Source organism: Microcaecilia unicolor, chromosome 10, assembly GCF_901765095.1.
Source record: "Microcaecilia unicolor chromosome 10, aMicUni1.1, whole genome shotgun sequence".
Taxonomy (NCBI): domain Eukaryota; kingdom Metazoa; phylum Chordata; class Amphibia; order Gymnophiona; family Siphonopidae; genus Microcaecilia; species Microcaecilia unicolor.
This window is the reverse complement of record NC_044040.1, coordinates 12,591,817-12,614,141: the sequence shown is the minus strand read 5'-3', so window position 1 is coordinate 12,614,141 and position 22,325 is coordinate 12,591,817. Positions and strand designations below refer to the sequence as shown.

At 42.6% G+C, this 22,325-nt stretch overlaps 1 protein-coding gene across 1 annotated transcript in view; it reads right to left on the bottom strand.

The window, feature by feature from the left end:
- Positions 1-22,325, bottom strand: part of MKLN1 (muskelin 1) — a 168,204-nt gene that overhangs the window by 97,597 nt on the left and 48,282 nt on the right. Inside the window, exons 4-5 of the mRNA XM_030215980.1 lie at positions 15,609-15,697; positions 4,567-4,676 (exon numbers count right to left, since the gene is read on the bottom strand). Of these exons, the coding sequence (XP_030071840.1) occupies positions 4,567-4,676; positions 15,609-15,697 (199 nt within the window). The remainder of the gene's footprint in view (positions 1-4,566; positions 4,677-15,608; positions 15,698-22,325) is intronic.

Sequence of the window (22,325 nt, the reverse complement as noted above, 5' to 3'; positions counted from 1 at the left end):
TAGAAAGGCAACAAAGATATGAAGGCAAGAGCTGTTCAGAATGGAAAAAAGACAGAAAATATAATAAAAGGTTGATATAACCCTAAGTGCGGAGCAGCAGTTAAACAGGAAATGGTATTAGAACTACGGAACAATCCATGACACTAACAGGTGGCGATTTAAAGCAAACTGGAGAATATGTTTTTTACTCACTGTGCAATTAAGCTATGTTTATCAAAAATAATTTATATATCGCCTTACTTTTCCAAATCTAGGTGGTTCACAATGCTAAGAAAGAATACATACATTAATAATACATAAAGGAAAGCATACCATATATTAGCAAGAAAGACATTCATTCTCTCCAAGCGCTCAATCATACTCTCAAAGTTAATCCTTCTTAAATTGCAGTTCTCTCAGTAAATCTCAGCCCTCTTCTCAACTAAGTTAAATGCTTAACAAAAGAAATGAGTTTGATGCCAGAGGATGTGGTCAAGGCATCACACACAGCTAGGGTTTAATGATTTGTTCAATTCCCGAGGTCACGGTCATAAGCCATTATTAGCCAGATAGACATGTGAAAGTCAGTGCTTTATCACTGGGAGTAACCAGCAAGGAAATGGATCTACTCTGAGATCATGCCGTGTACATATGACCCAGATTGGATCACACCAAAGGTCCACTGAGTCCATTTTATGATCTCATCGAGCATTCAAAAAAAAAGTATGTAAAAAAAAAATAAAGCATTTGGGAAAGAAACTTTTAAACAGGGCATAACCATTAAAAAAAACTAAAATTTTTATATACCAAACTGCCAAATCCTGGTAATACATTATAACTTGTTCCTCTATTATATCAGCAACATAGCAGAGAAGATTAGGTTTCAAAAATAACCTGCAAATCTCAGCTATGTTGATAGAGAGGAATTTAAAAAGAAGATAGTTACTTGATATTAAATTTCTCTTTCACACCTATCAGTGGATAAGTAGAAAAGGAGCAGGGCCCTAATCATTACATTAATTTTTTTTTTTTTTTAGTTACATTTGTACCCCGCGTTTTCCCACTCATAGCAGGCTCAATGCGGCAGGCAATGGAGGCTTAGGTGACTTGCCCAGAGTCACAAGGAGCTGCCTGTGCCGGAAATCGAACTCAGTTCCCCAGGACCAATGTCCACCACCCTAACCACTAGGCCACTCCTCCACCCCATACAGTATCAAGTGCACACAGTGCTACAAGAATTGAGATGAGATTCCTGACCCAAAGACTTTATAGTTTTGAAGGGGTAGTGAGTAAGCTGTGGCAAAACAACACAGTTACTGCAGCTAATTTTACTATGTGGGTCAACCTGCAGCACCACAGATTAGAAACTTAACAGGTAAATTTCTTTTTGCATCACTGCACTCGGAATGTCCTGTGTTCTTGGCTGCAGTGATTCAAAGGATAGTAGGCCCTCAATTGGGCCTTTTTTATTTTTTAAGATGCTGGTGGTAGAATAAATCTCCCCACTCCCTCACACAGTGAAATCACCATCCCTCCTCTCCCTGGCACCTAGAAGGTGGTGTTCCCTGATGGCTAGAAGGGGAAGGGGCACGAGCAATCTCAGTCACTCCGGACCCATTGGCTGGCTTTTGACACTTAACAACAGTACTGCAGGACTAACACTAAGAGCAGTGGAAAGATGCCATTTTTAGGCTGCCAAGCTGATGGGGGAGGACCAAACAGGGATTATTCCTTTTCTCCCTGCTAGACATCAAGGAACCCTCAGGTAGGTGCAGGGGATTTGGGGGGGGGGGGGGGGGTAGTGCAGGCAGCATCTCCTTCAAGAGGCTCCTTGGGAACTTTCAAGGCCACGTTCGTTAGTGGCCCAATGTTCCTGGGGAGGAAACGTAACATGAGCGCAAAACTGGTGTTCTTCCTACAAACACACACAGCTTGCAAGGTTAAATGCAAGCTGCATTGTTCAATTTGCACAATAATAGTGCTTTGCATTCAATTTGCATCTAACTAATATGTATTAAGGGCAAGTAACACCATTTTTGCAACTAAACATGCATTTCTTGGCCAAAAATATGCTTTATGCCCTTAATACACATTAGTAACTGGCCCCTATGTACTAAGCACATCTGCCAAAAAAAAAAAAAAAAATGGGGGAAAACTTCTTTAGTATATCTGGGTTGAATAAAAAGGGGGGGGTCCCCACACCTTGGAAGCTCTGACTGCTTTTTTGGGCTTACAGCTCTATCAGCATTAGGGCCGAGATCTAGCATTATGCAAAAACTAGCAAGGAATTTCTTCACTTTGTAAAACTCTTCTCATCTCACTTGGCCCACTTACTGTAACAAGAGTCCATAGCCTGGGGCACTACAGCAGGGCTCCTTCCAGAAACAGGCTTAAACGTGCACCCAGGAGCATAATTTTCACTCCTGATACTAAAGGTGGCCTGTTAACATGAGCCATCCATTCCATCCCCCGGATTCTGCATAGGTTGTCCCAATTTGGGTGTAGATCCCAGATGCGCGCAGAAACTAATTAGTCAGTTCAAAACTCTGCTGCCCGTCTCATCTTCCGCCAGGGTCGCTTTACTCATACTACCCCTCTCCTCAAGACCCTTCACTGGCTCCCTATCCGTTTTCGCATCCTGTTCAAACTTCTTCTACTAACCTATAAATGTACTCACTCTGCTGCTCCCCAGTATCTCTCCACACTCGTCCTTCCCTACACCCCTTCCCGTGCACTCCGCTCCATGGATTAATCCTTCTTATCTGTTCCCTTCTCCACTACTGCCAACTCCAGACTTCGCGCCTTCTGTCTCACTGCACCCTACGCCTGGAATAAACTTCCTGAGCCCCTACGTCTTGCCCCATCCTTGGCCACCTTTAAATCTAGACTGAAAGCCCACCTCTTTAACATTGCTTTTGACTCGTAACCACTTGTAACCACTCGCCTCCACCTACCCTCCTCTCTTCCTTCCCGCTCACATTAATTGATTTGATTTGCTTACTTTATTTATTTTTTGTCTATTAGATTGTAAGCTCCTTGAGCAGGGACTGTCTTTCTTCTATGTTTGTGCAGCGCTGCATACGCCTTGTAGCGCTATAGAAGTGATAAGTAGTAGTAGTAATGTAGAAGCCTGCCCTTGCAGATCAGCAACGCGGCCGCGCAGGCTTCTGTTTCGCCTGCGCGGCCGCGTTGCTGATCTGCAAGGGCAGGCTTCTAGATGGAATGTTGCTAGTGGAGGAGTAGCCTAGTGGTTAGTGCAGTGGAACGTGGGATGTTGTTACTATTTGAGATTCTGGAATGTTGCTATTACTTGAGATTCTACATGGAATGTTGCTACTATTGGAGATTCTACATGGAATGTTGTATTCCACTAGTAACATTCCATTTCAGATTGTGAGCTCTTTGAGCAGGGACTGTCTTTCTTCTATGTTTGTGCAGCGCTGCGTATGCCTTGTAGCGCTATAGAAATGCTAAATAGTAGTAGTAGTAGTCTCTTGTAACCAGAGCTAATGTTGTGATGTCATAATGCCTCAGGCCACCAATAAGAGCCAACCTTATCAGTGATGTCACAATGGCTTGATTGTCCTATACTTGGCTCACTTTTATTACATAGCTCTTTGAGCAGGGACTGTCTTTCTTCTATGTTTGTGCAGCGCTGCGTATGCCTTGTAGCGCTATAGAAATGCTAAATAGTAGTAGTAGTAGTTACTAGTGTTAACTGGCACTAATTAAAAGTGCACATCTGCTCTATGCTCTATTCTATAACATGGGTACTTAAATTTCGTAGCACGCAACTCGAGGGGCATGGCAGCTGAAAGTCTTGGACTAACTGAATTCAAAGCCACTGTTGGATGGTTGGAAAATGGAAGGAAAGGAACATAAAATTCAAGAAACAGCATGGTGAAAAACAAGACGCTGATGACTTTGGTGTTCAAAATTGGGTTGCTTCAGTTCTTCCTACCATCTTGAACGAGTTTGCACCGCCTGACATTTTCAATGCTGATGAAAACGGTCTCTACTGGCGAGCGATTCCTGATGGAACACTTGCATTTAAACAAGCCGAAACTACAGGAAGTAAAACATCGAAGGACCGACTGACGATCCTCCTTTGCTGCAATATGGATGGGAGTGAGAAGCTGGAACCACTCGTCAGTTAACAGAGACTGTATACTGTACGTATAATAAACAGTACTGTACATATGTTTATCAGATGTCAAGATTCTTTGGGTCACAACGGTTAAGTGCACACTCCGGTTAACTGCATGTATTTCTCTGGTCCCAGACCCTTGCACTTAAGCGGATTGCACTGTACTTGGATTTGCACGCCCAACTGCCCATCAGTTGTGTGCCAGGATATACGCCAGTTTTTGGCAAGCATAAATCCTCATACCCAAAGTTAGGCGCAGGAAGCTTACTACATTAGTATTCTGTAAAGGGCACTCAACGGAAAGCACTCTTTACAGAATACTAGCTTAGCACGAATCTTAACAACACCTAACTTTGGGCACCATTTACTGAATCTGATCCCATAGCCTCCAGCACAAACAATTCTTTTCTTGGTCACATTAGTTGGACATGAATGCCTACCTTGTTGTACCAATTAAGGCAAGGTTGTACCACATCTGGTTCATCGATGCCATTAACTTCCACATACCAGATGCTAAAATTAAAGCTGGGTCCCCATGACAGAAGTGGAACTGAAAGAGAAAATAAAAGAAATGCACAAATTCCTTATGAAAAAATACATGAATCAAACCAATTAAGAACTGCTCAATCTATGAGGCAAAAAAATACAATTTAACAATATAGCTACCGACTTTAAAGGCCTTAAGGAAGGGAGGGGAAGCATGCATACAAGAGAATTGCTTACCTGTAATGGCTGTTCTCTAATCACAGTAGAGCAATCAGCCACACAGATGGTATTACAGTTGCTAGTGTTTCATCAACTTGTCGGTTTCATAAGTACATAAGTAATGCCACACTGGGAAAAGACCAAGGGTCCATCGAGCCCAGCATCTTGTCCACGACAGCGGCCAATCCAGGCCAAGGGCACCTGGCAAGCTTCCCAAACGTACAAACATTCTATACATGTTATTCCTGGGATTTTGGATTTTTCCAAGTCCGTTTAGTAGTGGTTTATGGACTTGTCCTTTAGGAAACCGTCCAACCCCTTTTTAAACTCTGCTAAGCTAACCGCCTTCACCACATTTCCCGGCAATGAATTCCAGAGTTTAATTACACGTTGGGTTAAGAAAAATTTTCTCCGATTTGTTTTAAATTTACTACACTGTAGTTTCATCGCATGCCCCCTAGTCCTAGTATTTTTGGAAAGCGTGAACAGACGCTTCACATCCACCTGTTCCACTCCACTCATTATTTTATATACCTCTATCATGTCTCCCCTCAGCCGTCTCTTCTCCAAGCTGAAAAGCCCTAGCCTCCTTAGTCTTTCTTCATAGGGAAATCGTCCCACCCCCACTATCATTTTAGTCGCCCTTCGCTGCACCTTTTCCAATTCTACTAAGCCTGTCATCTGTGTTGACATGAGATGAAGTCACAAGACCATTTGTATGGCTATGTTGCTACTGTTCATCAGAGAAAGCGAAGATACTTACCTGTAGCAAGTATTCTCCGAGGACAGCAGGCTGATTGTTCTCACATGTGGGTCGACGTCCGCATGCCTCCTCAGTTTAATCAAAAAGCATAAAAACAAATAAACAACAACAACTCCAAAGGGGAGTTGGGCGGGTTTATGAGAACAATCAGCCTGCTGTCCTCGGAGAATACCTGCTACAGGTAAGTATCTTCACTTTCTCCGAAGACAAGCAGGGAAGACTTTGCTGAAACTCAAGCAAGACTGCGGAACCATGATTCTGATTGCTCCCTTCTGGCCGCGTCAGATTTGGTTCCCTCTTCTTCTAGAGTTGTCCTCCAAGGAACCGTGGAGATTTGAGTGTTTTCCGACCCTCATCAACCAGAACGAGGGGTTGCTTCTGCATCCCAACCTCCAGTCTCTGGCTCTCACGGCCTGGATCTTGAGAGCTTAGAATTCGCCTCCTTGGGTCTTTCAGAGGGTGTCTCTCAAGTCTTGCTTGCTTCCAGGAAAGATTCCACGAAGAGGTGTTACTTTTTCAAATGGAGGAAGTTTGCCGTCTGGTGTGACAGCAAGGCCCTAGATCCTCTTTCTTGTCCTACACGGACCCTGCTTGAATACCTTCTACACTTGTCAGAGTCTGGTCTCAAGACCAACTCCGTAAGGGTGCACCTCAGTGCAATTAGTGCTTATCATCGGCGTGTAGAAGGTAAGCCTCTCTCTGGACAACCTTTAGTTGTTCGCTTTATGAGAGGTTTGCTTTTGTCAAAGCCCCCTATCAAACCTCCACCACTGTCATGGGATCTCAATGCCGTTCTCGCCCAGCTGATGAAAGCTCCTTTTGAGCCACTGAATTCCTGCCATCTGAAGTACTTGACCTGGAAGGTCGTTTTTTTGGTGGCTGTTACTTCAGCTCGTACAGTCAGTGAGCTTCAGGCCCTGGTAGTGCATGCACCTTATATCAAGTTCCATCACAACAGAGTAGTCCTCCGCACGCACCCTAAGTTCCTGCCAAAGGTGGTGTTGGAGTTCCATTTGAACCAGTCAATTGTCTTGCCAACACTCTTTCCCCATCCTCATACCCGCCCTGGAGAAAGCAATTTGCATACCTTGGACTGCAAGAGAGCATTGGCCTTTTACGTGGCACGCAAAGCCCTTCAGACAGTCCGCCCAGTTGTTTCTTTCGATCCCAACAGGAGGGCAGTCACCATCGGAAAACACACAATCTCCAATGGGCTAGCAGATTGCATTTCCTTCACTTATGCCCAAGCTGGGCTAACTCTAGAGGGCCATGTCACGGCTCATAATGTTAGAGCCATGGCTGCGTCAGTGGCTCACTTAAAGTCAGCCTCCATTGAAGAGATTTGCAAGGCACATTCACATCTCACTACTGCCTTCAGCAGGATACCCAACGCGACAGTCGGTTTGGGCAGTCAGTGCTGCAGAATCTGTTCGGGGTTTAGAATCCAACTCCACCCCCCCAGACCCATTTTTGTTCTGTTCCAGGCTACACTCCCAGTTAGTTGTTTATGGTTTCAGGTCAATCTATGTTATGTCCTCGCCGTTGTGAGGCTCAATTGACCAATGTTCATCGTTTTGAGTGAGCCTGGTTGCTAGGGATACCCCACATGTGAGAACAAGCAGCCTGCTTGTCCTCGGAGAAAATAAATTAAACCTACAGATTATATTTTTATTTAAAAATTTAATTCAGATCCTTATTCAGAGTGCAATGTTAATATCTGGGAGTTGTTTTAACACTAAACTACAGAACTGGTCAGAATCACACACTGGGATTGTAAAAGTTAAAAGTACTGGTCCATTTTTGAAGTATTTTCTGTAGTTCAAAAAAAAAATCCCTCCAAAAGTAGAACATGACCAATCAACACGTAAAAATCTGCATGAAGAATATTACAATACCTGAGATCTAAGGGACACTGATATCTTGTTTACACAAATAAGAAACCAGTTAAGAGGGAAAATTCCAGCCCTGCCTACTGTCATATACTATTGAAAATACAACATAAATAAAACATCTTTTAATGTTTGTGTTTATTAAAATTCTTATATAACCACTACACAATACAAATTAGTGACTGATCTAAGCAGTTTACATAATGAAGAAACAGACTGGAAGCCTGAAGAGGTGGCAAATTTTGCAGGAGGGTAAATTGGAAAAATTTAATAAACAGGCATTAACGAATCTTAGAATGGGATAAGAAAGTGCGAAACCACTCCCATTAAGTCTATTATCTACTTCTCTATTCCCCTTTACATCCATGGAACATTGTGCCATTCAGCATTAACTTTATAAATATAGTTACCCACAATATTACAATGCAATTTCCAGAACTAGCCTGATAGCTCAGAGAAACTGCTAGACTGCTGTGCTGGAAACCCAAGTTTAATTCATGAGCTTCTGTTTCTCAGCCTGGCCAGGGCTGGGGATGTTCTGTGGAGAACTGTTCATAGTCCCTAGGGAGAACAACACAAAGCGACACCTAACTTCTAGCTAAAGAGTGCACTTATTTATTTTTTATTTTTGTTACATTTGTACCCCGCGCTTTCCCACTCATGGTAGGCTCAATGCGGCTTACATGGGGCAATGGAGGGTTAAGTGACTTGCCCAGAGTCACAAGGAGCTGCCTGTGCCTGCAGTGGGAATCGAACTCAGTTCCTCAGTTCCCCAGGACCAAAGTCCACCACCCTAACCACTAGGCCACTCCTCCACTGTTGCTACTATTTGAGATTCTACATGGAATGTTGCTATTCCACTAGCAACATTCCATGTAGAAGTCGGCCCTTGCAGATCACCAATGTGGCCGCGCAGGCTTCTGCTTCTGTGAGTCTGACGTCCTGCACGTCAGACTCGCAGAAACAGAAGCCTGCGCAGCCTTCTACATGGAATGTTGCTAGTGGAATAGCAACATTCCATGTAGAATCTCCAATAGTATCTATTTTATTTTTGTTACATTTGTACCCTGCGCTTTCCCACTCATGGAAGGCTCAATGTGGCTTACATGGGGCAATGGAGGGTTAAGTGACTTGTCCAGAGTCACAAGGAGCTGCCTGTGCCTGAAGTGGGAATCGAACTCAGATCCTCAGGACCAAAGTCCACCACCCTAACCACTAGGCCACTCCTCCACTGTTGCTACTATTTGAGATTCTACATGGAATGTTGCTATTCCACTAGCAACATTCCATGTAGAAGTCGGCCCTTGCAGATCACCAGTGTGGCCGCGCAGGCTTCTGCTTCTGTGAGTCAGACTCACAGAAACAGAAGCCTGCGCAGCCTTCTACATGGAATGTTGCTAGTGGAATAGCAACATTCCATGTAGAATCTCCAATAGTAGCAACATTCCACGTAGAATCTCCAATAGTATCTATTTTATTTTTGTTACATGTGTACCCTGCGCTTTCCCACTCATGGCAGGCTCAATGTGGCTTACATGGGGCAATGGAGGGTTAAGTGACTTGCCCAGAGTCCCAAGGAGCTGCCTGTGCCTGAAGTGGGAATTGAACTCAGTTCCTCAGTTCCCCAGGACCAAAGTCCACCACCCTAACCACTAGGCCACTCCTCCACTGTTGCTACTTTTTGAGATTCTACATTCCATGTAGAAGTCGGCCCTTGCAGATCACCAGTGTGGCCGCGCAGGCTTCTGCTTCTGTGAGTCAGACTCACAGAAACAGAAGCCTGCGCAGCCTTCTACATGGAATGTTGCTAGTGGAATAGCAACATTCCATGTAGAATCTCCAATAGTAGCAACATTCCATGTAGAATCTCCAATAGTAGCAACATTCCAAGTAGAACCTCCAATAGTAGCAACATTCCATGTAGAATCTCCAATAGTATCTATTTTATTTTTGTTACATTTGTACCCTGCGCTTTCCCACTCATGGTAGGCTCAATGCGGCTTACATGGGGCAATGGAGGGTTAAGTGACTTGCCCAGAGTCACAAGGAGCTGCCTGTGCCTGAAGTGGGAATTGAACTCAGTTCCTCAGTACCAAAGTCCACCACCCTAACCACTAGGCCACTCTTCCACTTATGTTAGGTTCCAGAGAGAGATCAACGAGAAACCTAGGCAAGACAGAAGAGGAAAACCCTAGGTAGCCGTGTGTAATGGCTCATGGTGTGCTGCGGTGCCGGTACTAATAGTGGAGCAGCCTAATGGTTAGTGAAGTGGCGTGAGAACCAGGTTCAAACCCCACTGCAGCTGCTTGTGACTGGGAAGTAATTTAACCCTCCATGCCCCAGGTACAAAATAAGCACCCCTATGATTATAGCCACAGAAAGGCGGTATATCAAATTCTATCCTCTCTTCCTTATCAACAGTACAGTGCTACAAAAGTAAGTATTTTTATTAAGGAAAATGGGCAGACTAGGTGGGCACTGGGGCCTTTATCTATCATTTTATGCCAGGGGTCAGGGCCCCAAATGATGCCACTCATCAGTATGTGAAGTCACAGAAACAGGATGGAACTTCACTATGATCTATGCTGAGTAGTGACAGCCAGCATGGGGGTCTCATCCAGCATGGGGTCCTATTAGGCTGGAAACCTATGCAGAGTACTGGCACCTGTAAGTGCACACCAACAATCACTGCAAAAATTAAGTTTTGTCTGTCCTTGATTATTGTAACGGTCTGTATTTGGGATGTACGCAAAATAAATGGAGATTACAAAGTTGGGCTAGGCTTCTTGCAAGCATCCTGAAGAGGAACACATCACCTACTTTGATGAGTTTACATCGGTTGCCTGTTTATTTCCGAGTGCGTTTTAAAATATTCCTGTTGATATTTAAGACCCTGCAGAACATTTGACCATCCTGTCTCTGTCACAGAGTATTTGCGAAACCTACCAGAGCTCTATGATATCAGGGTACACAGCATTTCACCTTGCCAACCAACTTTTAAAGCACCTTTTTCTGACCATGGCTGGGTGGCAGGACCTCAGGAGTGAAATAAATTGCCACTGGAACCAAGATTGATCTCGATAGCAAACACAATTAAGAATCAGTTGAAGGCATTTGTTCAGTCAGGTCTTTTTATGATTTGATTAAGCAGTGTGGTTATATTTTGTGTGTTTGGAGTTTGTGCTTTAGAGTTTGATGGGTTATGTGCACTTTGTTGTAATTTTAGGAATATAGGTGAAATATAAATTCTCTAAAAAAAGGGTCCTGTGCTGCCTACCAGGAGCATAGCAGCACTACTTTTGGGAGGGCCAAGGGGTGGCCTGGGAGGCACTTTCCTCTCTGCCCCCCCCCCCCCCCCCCCCCCCCCGGGCATTAGAAATCATTCTTTTTCTGGTGGAGATGTCCAAGCCCTGACAAAGAGATCCTCTGCCTGAAGTGCCCCCAGTGTTCCCTCAGCACTGAGGAAGTCAGCAGCATGAAAGCATGCCAGCCATTCAACTGATCCTGCAGTTGTAGAAGGGACCCAAGCCCAAAGTGAGGGGGGAGCCAGGCCCCCACCTTTCTGCAACTCCCCACCCCATGGCTATTCCATTGCCACCACCCTCATGCTTTAGATAAATGGGGGAAGAGGAAGTGCCCAAGAGGGCTGGAAGTGGGGGGTCTGCTACATGTTTTCGTCAACACCTGGGGTCACATTAATTCTTAAGTATTAAAATGGGGATATACTGGATAAAAGATTCAGAAGCACTGTTCTATATCCTTGTGTCAATAGTTTTGCCACAAATACAATTTCTGCAAATACAATTTGTAAACCTTCACAGAAGATGTACTGTGAACTAGTGGACCTTGCAGATCCTAACACACTTTCCTTTTATAATGGATTACAAAGATTGTTTTATTTGAACTGAAACACTTTTAAACAACTAATGCCCTGATGATCAAAGTTAAATGCCAGGGTGGCATAATGAGGGGTCTGCACCAGGGAATACCACAGAGCTTATTTAAATTATATTTAAATGTAGCTTTTTAGTATTTTGCCCGTATAATCAGAGCATTGCGCTCTGATCTTATGGGTGGAATAGCACCAACTCAGAGCTGGTGTTAGGATTAAGGGACTATTCCTGCCCTCGTCCATGCCAGGCTGGGCTGTCATTGTCAGCCAAGGCTACCATCACGTCCTGGGGGTCCAGTGGACCCCAAGACCCCTCAAAGGCAAGGTCATGGTGGCCTAGTGCCCACCCCCAAGTCCCCAGGACACGGACACAGGGGCTGGAGGTTCAGTGGACCTCCATTCCCCCCCCCCCCCAATAGAAGAGAGAGCTGGAGGTCACCAGACCTCCAGTGGCCTCGAACCCTTCCCCCCCTCCATACATTTAGATGCCAGAGAAGGGAGTAGCTCCAAAATGGCAGCATGATGCGCTGGGCGGGGCTTCCATACCATATAAGCATAAATATAGTCAATGAGAAACTTGGAAATAAACTAAAACCTAGTAATAGGACTAACGTGATAGAGTATCAGAAATACACACATTTAAAAGCACTGTAAAACAATCATGTAACAGAAATATGTCAGTATAATACAAATGATAACCCAAAAGGAAGCACAGAAAAACTATTTGGCGTTTTGTTATAATGCACTAACCAGTATCAAGGCGGTTTATATATAAAGTCAGCTACAGATTAAATTAGAATAGACTAACAGACTCAAGACAACAAAGAAGACTATACAAGAAACAGGTTAGGGATGGCATAAAACACAACAGCGATAAAACCTAAAGACACTGATTGTTGATACAGAACACAAAAACAGAGTCACATTGGGGATGCCTTAAGGTTCCCAAACCAAAGAATTGTTCATATAGAACAGACACATTCAAATAGCCAAGTGTTAAGGCTGAAGCGAATCAAAGAGGGGTCTGAACTCAGAAAAATCGGTAACCGATTGCATAGATATGATACAACGTCAGCATAATGCCAAAGAAATACCTAATAGGAACACAATACAACAATCAAACAGAGATGATGCTAATGCTGTTTCTACAATACAATGAAACATCTTACTAACCCTCCCCCCCCCCCCCCCCCCCCCCGTTTACAAAGCCATGCTAGCGGCTGCTGATGCGCTAAGGTCGACACAGCCCATTCACTTTCAATGGGCTGTGTCGGCATTGCCACACAGTTTTGTAAGCGGAGGGGGGGGGGTAAGCCGCCAAGGGGGCAAGGGCAGTTGAAATATATAGATAGGGACAAGACAAATAGTACAAAACCAATTGGGATAAATAGATGGGTGGCTAAATTCTTGTTAAATTTTAACAACAGAGTGTCAATAACAATGTTGCGGTGGGGAAAATAGGCTCTATCCAAACAATGGGAGAGACGTATATTTTAATAACACAATGATATTTTTTGATAATGGTCTCCCCCATTGTTTAGATAAGAGCGTATTTTCCCCATCCCTCCTTTGTTTTCTCCTACTTGTTTCGTAGGGATCAAGTGCACCTCCACACTTTGTGTGGTTTTTTTTTTTGGCTAATAACAATGTTGCCACATACTGTATTTAAGGTTACATATAGTCCAAAATCTTTCCATCAAACATCTTATAGATCTTCCTTTAGTCAAGGCACACAGAGTTCAATACACCAAAGTAGTAGCTTTACTATAAAAAATTATACTTATTGATATAAATATAAAATCAATTTAAAATTTGTTTCCTAATGAAAGCAAATGATATGCTAAATACCTTAATCATTAATCAGCACTTTTGAAATCCCAATATTCTTTGCATTATACTTGTCAAGGTAGACGTAGCTTGTACTGCACAAATTTGAACATGTCATATAAAAAAATTGCACAGAAGAAATTTTTGCATACATGTCCTGTGTCACAAATTCGAGGGAACATTATCTATGTATTCAGGATTTTTATTTTTAATATTTTCATTCAAATTTTGTATCAAATAGTCATAAGTACATAAGTAGTGCCATACTGGGAAAGACCAAAGGTCCATCTAGCCCAGCATCCTGTCACCGACAGTGGCCAATCCAGGTCAAGGGCACCTGGCACGCTCCCCAAACGTAAAAACATTCCAGACAAGTTATACCTAAAAATGCGGAATTTTTCCAAGTCCATTTAATAGCGGTCTATGGACTTGTCCTTTAGGAATCTATCTAACCCCTTTTTAAACTCCGTCAAGCTAACCGCCCGTACCACGTTCTCCGGCAACGAATTCCAGAGTCTAATTACACGTTGGGTGAAGAAAAATTTCTCCGATTCGTTTTAAATTTACCACACTGTAGCTTCAACTCATGCCCTCTAGTCCTAGTATTTTTGGATAGCGTGAACAGTCGCTTCACATCCACCCGATCCATTCCACTCATTATTTTATACACTTCTATCATATCTCCCCTCAGCCGTCTCTTCTCCAAGCTGAAAAGCCCTAGCCTTCTCAGCCTCTCTTCATAGGAAAGTCGTCCCATCCCCACTATCATTTTCATCGCCCTTCGCTGTACCTTTTCCAATTCTACTATATCTTTTTTGAGATACGGAGACCAGTACTGAACACAATACTCCAGGTGCGGTCGCACCATGGAGCGATACAACGGCATTATAACATCCGCACACCTGGACTCCATACCCTTCCTAATAACACCCAACATTCTATTCGCTTTCCTAGCCGCAGCAGCACACTGAGCAGAAGGTTTCAGCGTATCATCGACGACGACACCCAGATCCCTTTCTTGATCCGTAACTCCTAACGCGGAACCTTGCAAGACGTAGCTATAATTCGGGTTCCTCTTACCCACATGCATCACTTTGCACTTGTCAACATTGAACTTCATCTGCCACTTGCACACAATATTTATTCATAAAACATTCAACATTATAGTAAAATTAACAATGAACAGTATGCTAAGAATAAAATAATAATAAAATATATAAATGAACCCGTTAAATGATTATATCACTGTGTATTATATAAAATGAAGTGGTTGAGCACCATTAAAAATCAGGACATATCATCATTTTCACAGTATTTGTCCAGAAGAAGTCACACTTTCTGTGTATGGTAAAAATTATGAAAAACGTAAGGAGTATAACTATGTATCCCGGACTGCTACCCTGACGAAAGAAGCAAAACCTGGCCATGTTGGCAGCAGGTCCGTCCGAGCAGTGCTTTGAAGATTAAGTATTATGAAAAGCATGTTTTGCAATACCTGCACTTTCTACTTGAAGTTTAAAATTAAGTTTTTCCACAAATAAGGAAAGGAAAGGCTACTTTGGCACTAAAAGTAGTAAACTGTGCTCTTAGTATGCCATTTATTCTGAGGATAACCTCAAATTAGTATTTTTTTAATGAGTTTGAGACACACTTCATGATTGGTATTTGTGAGCACTGCTGGGATTGTCGGCAAGCTAAACAAAAATTGATCCCAAAATTAATTCCCTGGTGAAAATCATCAAATATCAAACCATAAAACCAGAGACTCAGAGAGTGGAAACAAGACATAGATAGAAGGTTGACCCCACATTGAAAAAACTGACACACTTTTTGGTTTTGGAGAGTTCTCGGAGTATTGACTCACCCAAACGAGACTTCTCTCAAATGATTAAGTCTCTGAGGGTGGTTGAGCATCTCAATCATAGATCTTCTCCGTGGTTTTTTTTTCTTTTTTGAATCATTCACAAAACCACACTGTAGTGCTCTAATCACACAATAGTGAATAAATAAATCAAAAAAAATTTTTTTTTAAGATAACAACAAATGTGAGAATCAAACACTTCTATCTCTTGTTCCTCTCGCCCTCAATCTCCAATATATATGACCTAATAAAGTCTAATAATCTTCTATTTCACTAATGAGGCACTTATCGTATTATATTGAATGGCTCTCCTTTAAGCTGTTCAATGGGTTGCTCTATTTTCGTCCATCTTGCTTCCCACAGAAACACCGGGTCTTTATTACTTAGTCCTCAATAATTGCACGGTGTATCCTAATCCTGGTGAGGGCTATCTGTCAACCTCACGAGGACATGCTGGTGTTCTTTCTTTAGATCATCAACAGGGACTGTAGGCAAAGCAGAGTTTTCTACTACCAGAAAAGAAAAAAAAAAAAAAAGGCTTTTACCTATCTTAATGAAACGACAAGGGAACATCTGCTCATCAATTTTATGCTTCAAAGTGAATGTTTCTTTGTTGTAATCATTCTTTAGGCCACTGTAGAAGACAAAAAGAATAAGGTCACTAAATCTTTGCTCCTTTTAGTTGCTCATGAAATCTGAAGAACACGTAGGCAAGCCCCAAGTGCACTTCATTGTATTTTTAATTACATATTTTTGCAGGATTTCTTTTAAAGCTTTGTTTTGTTTTTTTAATTTCCCATCCCCGACACCCCATTATAAATGAAGGTCAAGTTCAGCAGAAGTTTCTTAGAGTGAAGAATGGGAACACACAGCACACCCACTATGGCTTTTTGGCCAAGCAGCCATATCATCATTCGTTGTACCTACTCTTCACTTCATTTTTATTTTAACTATTTAGACGTTTTACATCACCTGAAATAAAAGTTAAAAATCCAGAGATTTCTCATACACCCCCCCCCCCCCAACCCTGAATGATTTTAAAAAGCACATTCTACTGTAAGGCAGCCAAACTAGATCCAGATTCATAGCACAGGGTTGATCCAGTCCTGGGTTTACCTCAGTGCATGCTGGGACTTGTAGTCTTATTTTTCTTAGGGAGTGCAATGGGGAAATCAGAACTACAAGTCCATGAATGCAACAGGGTAAAAAACCCAGGGCTTGATCAACCCCGTCCTGCAAATCTGGATCCAGCTGGCAGCCTTATTCCATAGCATTATACTTTACTAAACTTCCTGAGGCACAACTTCTCAACACCAATTGATGCTACAATAAAAACACTTTGCGTCAGGAAATCAAAAATCTGAACAACTGTCTGTAGAAATATCTTGGAGAGCCAATTACATGGCTCACTGGTAGTACTATGCACTGCAATGAGGCGAGCCCTGGGTTTCATTCTCACATGATGTCTACCACTCTCTGGGCTAGCTAGGGATGGGAACGAGGGAAGGAAATAAGGAGAAAGCACTTTGTCAGAACCCAATGGTTTGATCTAGTGGATAGATTCCGAGTCCAGGATTACAAGATTCTGGAAAAAAACTCTGGTGCCTAGCTGGGACCTATCACCACCACCTCAACTGGACTAAAATAAATTGAAAGCGGATATACAACAGGAAGAACATCCTCAGGTAGTTATGAAGGCTTTTGGTGCCAAAGCCCAGCACCAATTTAACTATAAACCCAAAAGAGAATGAGAAAATCTTCACTGTCAAAATTAAACGAAGCTACCTGGATTCCATGCAATTTGGTAAGTTTCGAAAGCTTTTGTGAGTCTTAGTGCCAACCTGCAGCCTGTTTCATTTTTGTCACTGAGTTAACAGCACAAACATTTAAACATGCAAACTTTTTTTTTTTTAAGGCCAGAAAGCCCACATGTATCTGTTCCTCATGTAAATGTTTTGTCTTGTTTTTAATTCTCTGTGTTTTTGATGTTCAAGGGAAAACCAAGTTACTTACCTGTAAAGCAGGTGTCTCTCCATAAACTGCAGGACACAGGTTGTCACAGTATGGGTGATGTCACCAACTAAGCTTCAAAATTACACAGCCAAAGATTCAATAATATATACTGCAAACTAATAGCATCGTATCGGAGGACTTATCATTGCATGCTAATAATCTCTCTATATAAAAGGCACCACCAACGTTCTATGAAGCCTCCAGCCGGAAGTGTGAGAAATATCCGGTTTCCCCATGAGTGTCTGCCCCGCCCTCTCTGTAACACAAACAAAGCACGAAATCAAATCGCTCTCTCTGCTGTAACAGTGAAGGACTCAGAGGGGGGAGGGGAGAGAGGGCAGAGGGCAGGGACACACACACTCCCACATGCACACAGAAGAAAACCTTGCTAGCCCCCGTTTCATTTGCATCAGAAACGGGGCTTTTTTACTAGTATATTATAAAGCTGTTCAATGTCCACCCTTTACTAAATCGTTGTATTTTTAATTTTTAATTAATTGAAAGAGAGCCCTCAGAAACCACCACCACTTTCAAGGCAATATCATCATTTCTTGCCTGGTGGCATAGCACATCTTTAATAGGGCTATCTCTTTTTTATATATATAAGTGTACGTGCTATTGTTGCAATACAATATAAAGTGCTCGAAAAAATTGCAAGTGCCCAAAATTGAACTGAAACTTATCTTAAAGCGTTTCCTATAGAATCCATTGTAGTGAATTGTTGTTTATTTCTTTTGTCTTTTCTTCACTCTTCTATTATGATAATCCAATGATTCTCTCAATTCCCAGTCTTGATAAACAGTCCACAAAGTTTCCCCTGATGACGCCCTAAGCTTGGCATGAGAAAGCTACACAAGCTTTGATGAGTCTAGGCGCTTTTGCAAAGACTCACTGCCCATGCTTGCCACTTCCCGGCTGCTGTAGTTCTCTGGGACCATCTAGGTCTCTTAATAAAGCTTAGATTACAACTCCTTGAAGAGGTAGGTGGGTATGTGAGGGCTTGTTCTCCATGGATAACAGGGTACATCTCCTACAGGTAAGTAACTTGTTTTTTTCTGAAAGAAAGCAGGATAGCAAGTCCTCACCACGTGGTATTCCCTAGGCACAGGCTGCCTTCAACAGAAAAAGGGAAAAATAAGGTGTTACAATAGGCAGACACCAACAAATACTTTTGGTGGCAAATAGTATTTTCCTTCTTTTTTTCCCCTTGGATGGAAGCTTCGAACGAAAAGAAATGGACCTGCAATCTAATGCCAAAGATATTCTGGAGGATGAACTAGTCAAACCTACTGTCACACTGGGAATCTGTATCTAGACAGTAGTGTGGTATAATTGTATGGACAAAATGTTCATCTGGCAGCCCTTCAAAATTTCCTTCACTGAGGCTTACTGATGTGGGCTGCCAATATAACAATATTTATTTTATTTATTGCATTTGTATCCCACATTTTCCCATCTATTTGCAGGCTCAATGTGGATTACATAGCACCGTGCTGGCGATCGCCAGTTCCGGTATGACAAATACATAGTGATATCATGGTAGAGATCATGTGCGACAGACACATTGTGGAATTGGAAAGGAGGAAGAGTTATGTTATGTCCATTTCAAGTATTAGATTCATTGTGTTGCAGAGTTTAGGCATTTAAGTTGGATCATTCGGATATGCCTTTTTGAACAGGTAAGTTTTTAGTGACTTCCGAAGTCTGATAGGTCTTGCGTTGTTTTCACTACGTTTGGTAGTTCGTTCCATATTTGCGCGCTTATATAGGAGAAGCTGGATGCATAGGTTGATTTGTATTTGAGTCCTTTGCAACTCTGGTGGTGAAGATTTAGGTATGTGCGTGTTGATCTTGTTGTGTTTCTGGTTGGTAGATCAATGAGATCTGTCATGTATCCTGGGGCATCACTGTAGATAATTTTAACAACCAGAGTGCAGATTTACAATACTAAATCCATAAAAAATTTACAGTACACTACATTTATCAAATTCAGATTTACCACATCACATGTGTAAGAAAAAGAATCCATATTAGCTATTTTCAGAAAGACTCGTCCCTCCCTCCCTCCCTCCCTCTCACTCTAGAAACCCTTTGAACACCTACTGAAAAATTAAGGTCTGCTGTGAAATGACCCTTAAGAGTCAAGCCTGCCTGGGCATACGTGAAGGAAATGCAATCTTCTTGCCAACCGGATAAAATGAGTTTGGTAACAGCAGCACCGAGTTTATTAGGGGGGGGGGGTGAAGTTGGGTTGAACATCTAAGGGCTTTAGTCTGCTGCAAACAGAAAGCTACGATCTTCTTGCAATCCAATGTGTGCAATATAGTATTTCAGTTCAGAGGTACTAAAAGCTTGAAAGGAGCTTTTATCAGCTGGGTTAAAATACCAAGGTCCCATGACACTTCAGGAGGCTTCAACAGAAGCAAGCCCTGAATAAAAATAGAACTAAAGGCTGTACAAAGCTTTTTCAAAGTTAACTCAGACAAATGTAGAAAGTATGCAAGCAGTCTGTGTGGGTAAGAAAGTTTCCAGGATTGTTCCATAACATCAGATGGCAAACCTCTTCCATTTTAAAACTGGAAGACCTTCAAGTGGAATCTCTCCTGGAAGCCAGAATAACCTGAGATACTATCAACTGTCATCAGGCAGATTTAGGGAAGCCAAGGTTACCTTCTCAACTTCCAAGCTGTGACGGTCAGGGACTCAAAGCTGGGTGCAACAAAGTTCCTTGAGCCTCTGATTAATGTTGGAGAATTCTCCAGTTTCATAGAACTTATGAAACGTTTCAGAAGAGGAGAGAACCACAACTACCTCAGCCAAAAGGGAGCTAAAAGAATTGTGGTTCCTGGCTGGTCCCATCTGAATTTCAAGCAAGTTTATACTATCATGGGAATCTGAAGATATACATACAAAAGACCTTTTCCCCTACCCATGAGGAAACCATCCAAGGCTACTTTGCAATGTATCTTTATTCCGGAACAGAACTAAGGTACTTTCCTTTTCTAAGGAGTTGTGAACAGATCTATTGAGGGGGGGGGGGGGGGGGGTACCCTATTCTGAAAATATCTTCCGAGCCACCTCAGCAACTAATAAAATAGTGAGGTAGATCCAAGGAGGATATCAAATAGTCTTTATTGGAAAAAGCTAAAAGACGACCCAACATGGCTGTGTTTCGGCCCGAAGGCCTGCCTCAGGGGTCTGATGAACCTCTGATGTTATGGCAGAAATGCTTAACAAGACTATAATCAAAGTCCAGGCTGTAAAATCCTTGTGATATCCTCAACGAGACGAAAGCGCTGAATTGCAGTGGCCGTCTAACCAGCGAAAGTCAGTAATGCGAGTACTGCAAAAGGGACCACTTGTGTGGTTGTAACACATGATTCAGCTTGTCTGCCAGGACATTGTCTTTTCCTGCCAGGTTTGTTGCTCTGAGGGTCATCTGGTGAAAGACAGTCTAGTTCCACATCCTGGCAGTTTCTCAGCCCAGGAGGTAGAATCCTGTTCCTTCTATCTTGTTGATAAAATACATTACAACCTGACTGTCAGTCTGCATCAGTATTATTTTTTTGGCCAACAAAATTCTAAAAGTATTCAAGAGCGTTTCAGACTGTCTTCAATTCAAGAAATTTGTCTGATTAAGTTCCTCATGGACAGACTCATGATCCCCAAGTGTGAAATCTACTTACCTGGGCTCCCCAGCTCAGTCTGAATGCATCTGTTGTGAGAACTACTTGGTATGCAGGAACTTAGGAAAAGATACCGCTTGCCAAACTGGACTGCGCCATCCACCAGGCCAGAGTGTACCAAAAAGATATGAGAGAGATTAGGTCTCAGAGCTTTGTAAGTGGCCTGAGTCTACTGGGTGCGCAAAGCCCGTTGAGCTTGTCTCATTTTGAGATGTGTCAAGGAACTGCATATACTACTGAAGACACGTGGCCAAACAAACATTCTCATGCGGATAAGAGTAGTAACATAGTAACATAGTAGATGACGGCAGAAAAAGACCTGCATGGTCCATCTAGTCTGCCCAAGATAAACTCATATCTTGTTTGGAAGTAGAAAACGAGGATGCCTAGGGAAAAAATCCTGAACTTTTCTCAAACCAGAAACTTGCTCAGGGTCCTCAGGTGTAAAACAGGATGGGATGGATTCCCCACCCCCACACACATATAATGAACTGGAAATACTTGAAACTAAAATCCCTATCTTCTTTCTGCTAGTGGAACAGATTCGGCCCTATTAGCCTCTAAGAGAGAAGAAAGTTCATTGGTAAGCATTTCCAGATGCTACAAGCTTCATGCTCTTGGTAAACAATTTAGTGGTAGGCTGAACAAGAGTAAACAGTATCCCAGACCAAATCAGAGGTTATATAAGGAGTAAATAGTCTATGAAAAACTGAGTCATCCTCCTACTGAAAGACTGTCCAGCATAAGTAGTGGAACATCATGTTCTCATGGAGGCGGTCAAAACTCTGCCCCATGTTTTGACTGCAGAGCAAGATTTTTGTCATGTCTGGGAAATGCAAGGAGGGCCTGAAAAGGGAATTAAGGGAATCTCGTGAATACTTGATGCAAAAAGCAGCCTCCTGAACCTTCTCTGTGTAGATATTCTCTACATGGAACATCAGGAAGCTCTTCCTGTACATGATATCTTAGGTCTGAGGCCTACAGCCATGACCGTCTCCGGGTGCCAATACCCATAGCAAATGAACTCCATGCTATTTTGAATACACAGGTGCTCTGGCCACATTTTCCACATTCCTTCCCTATACCCACTAGTGAACACAGTTGCTCAGCCTTCTCTTGAGGAAGAGGTCCTGCAAACTCCCTTATTTTGAGCACAAAGTTTTGCAAACGTATTTGCCCATGAAAAGCTAATAAGATATGTGGAAGGCGAGCATAGTGTTGCAAAAATTGTTTCTCCCTAATATCTGAGCCTCTCTCTCCAGGAGCACCAAAAAATGCGACTTGGCCCTCTTGACGCTCGAGAGTGAATTGAACCACCATGAAAGGTGGAGGAAACTGCTGTTTCTCCACTCCAGAAGCCTTCTGAACTCTTTACATTAAGTCACCTTGCTTATAGGTGATAGAGGGGATAAAGGGGATTCTCCCATATTCTCGTCTGTATATCATTCAGGATTTTCTGAATAGCACAGTCAGAGGGGGAAGGGGGAGGAGGGGGGAAATTGGAGGATATTATATGTTTCTGCCCTGGGTTTCTCCTCTGTTTCTAAAGGTACAAACAGATTG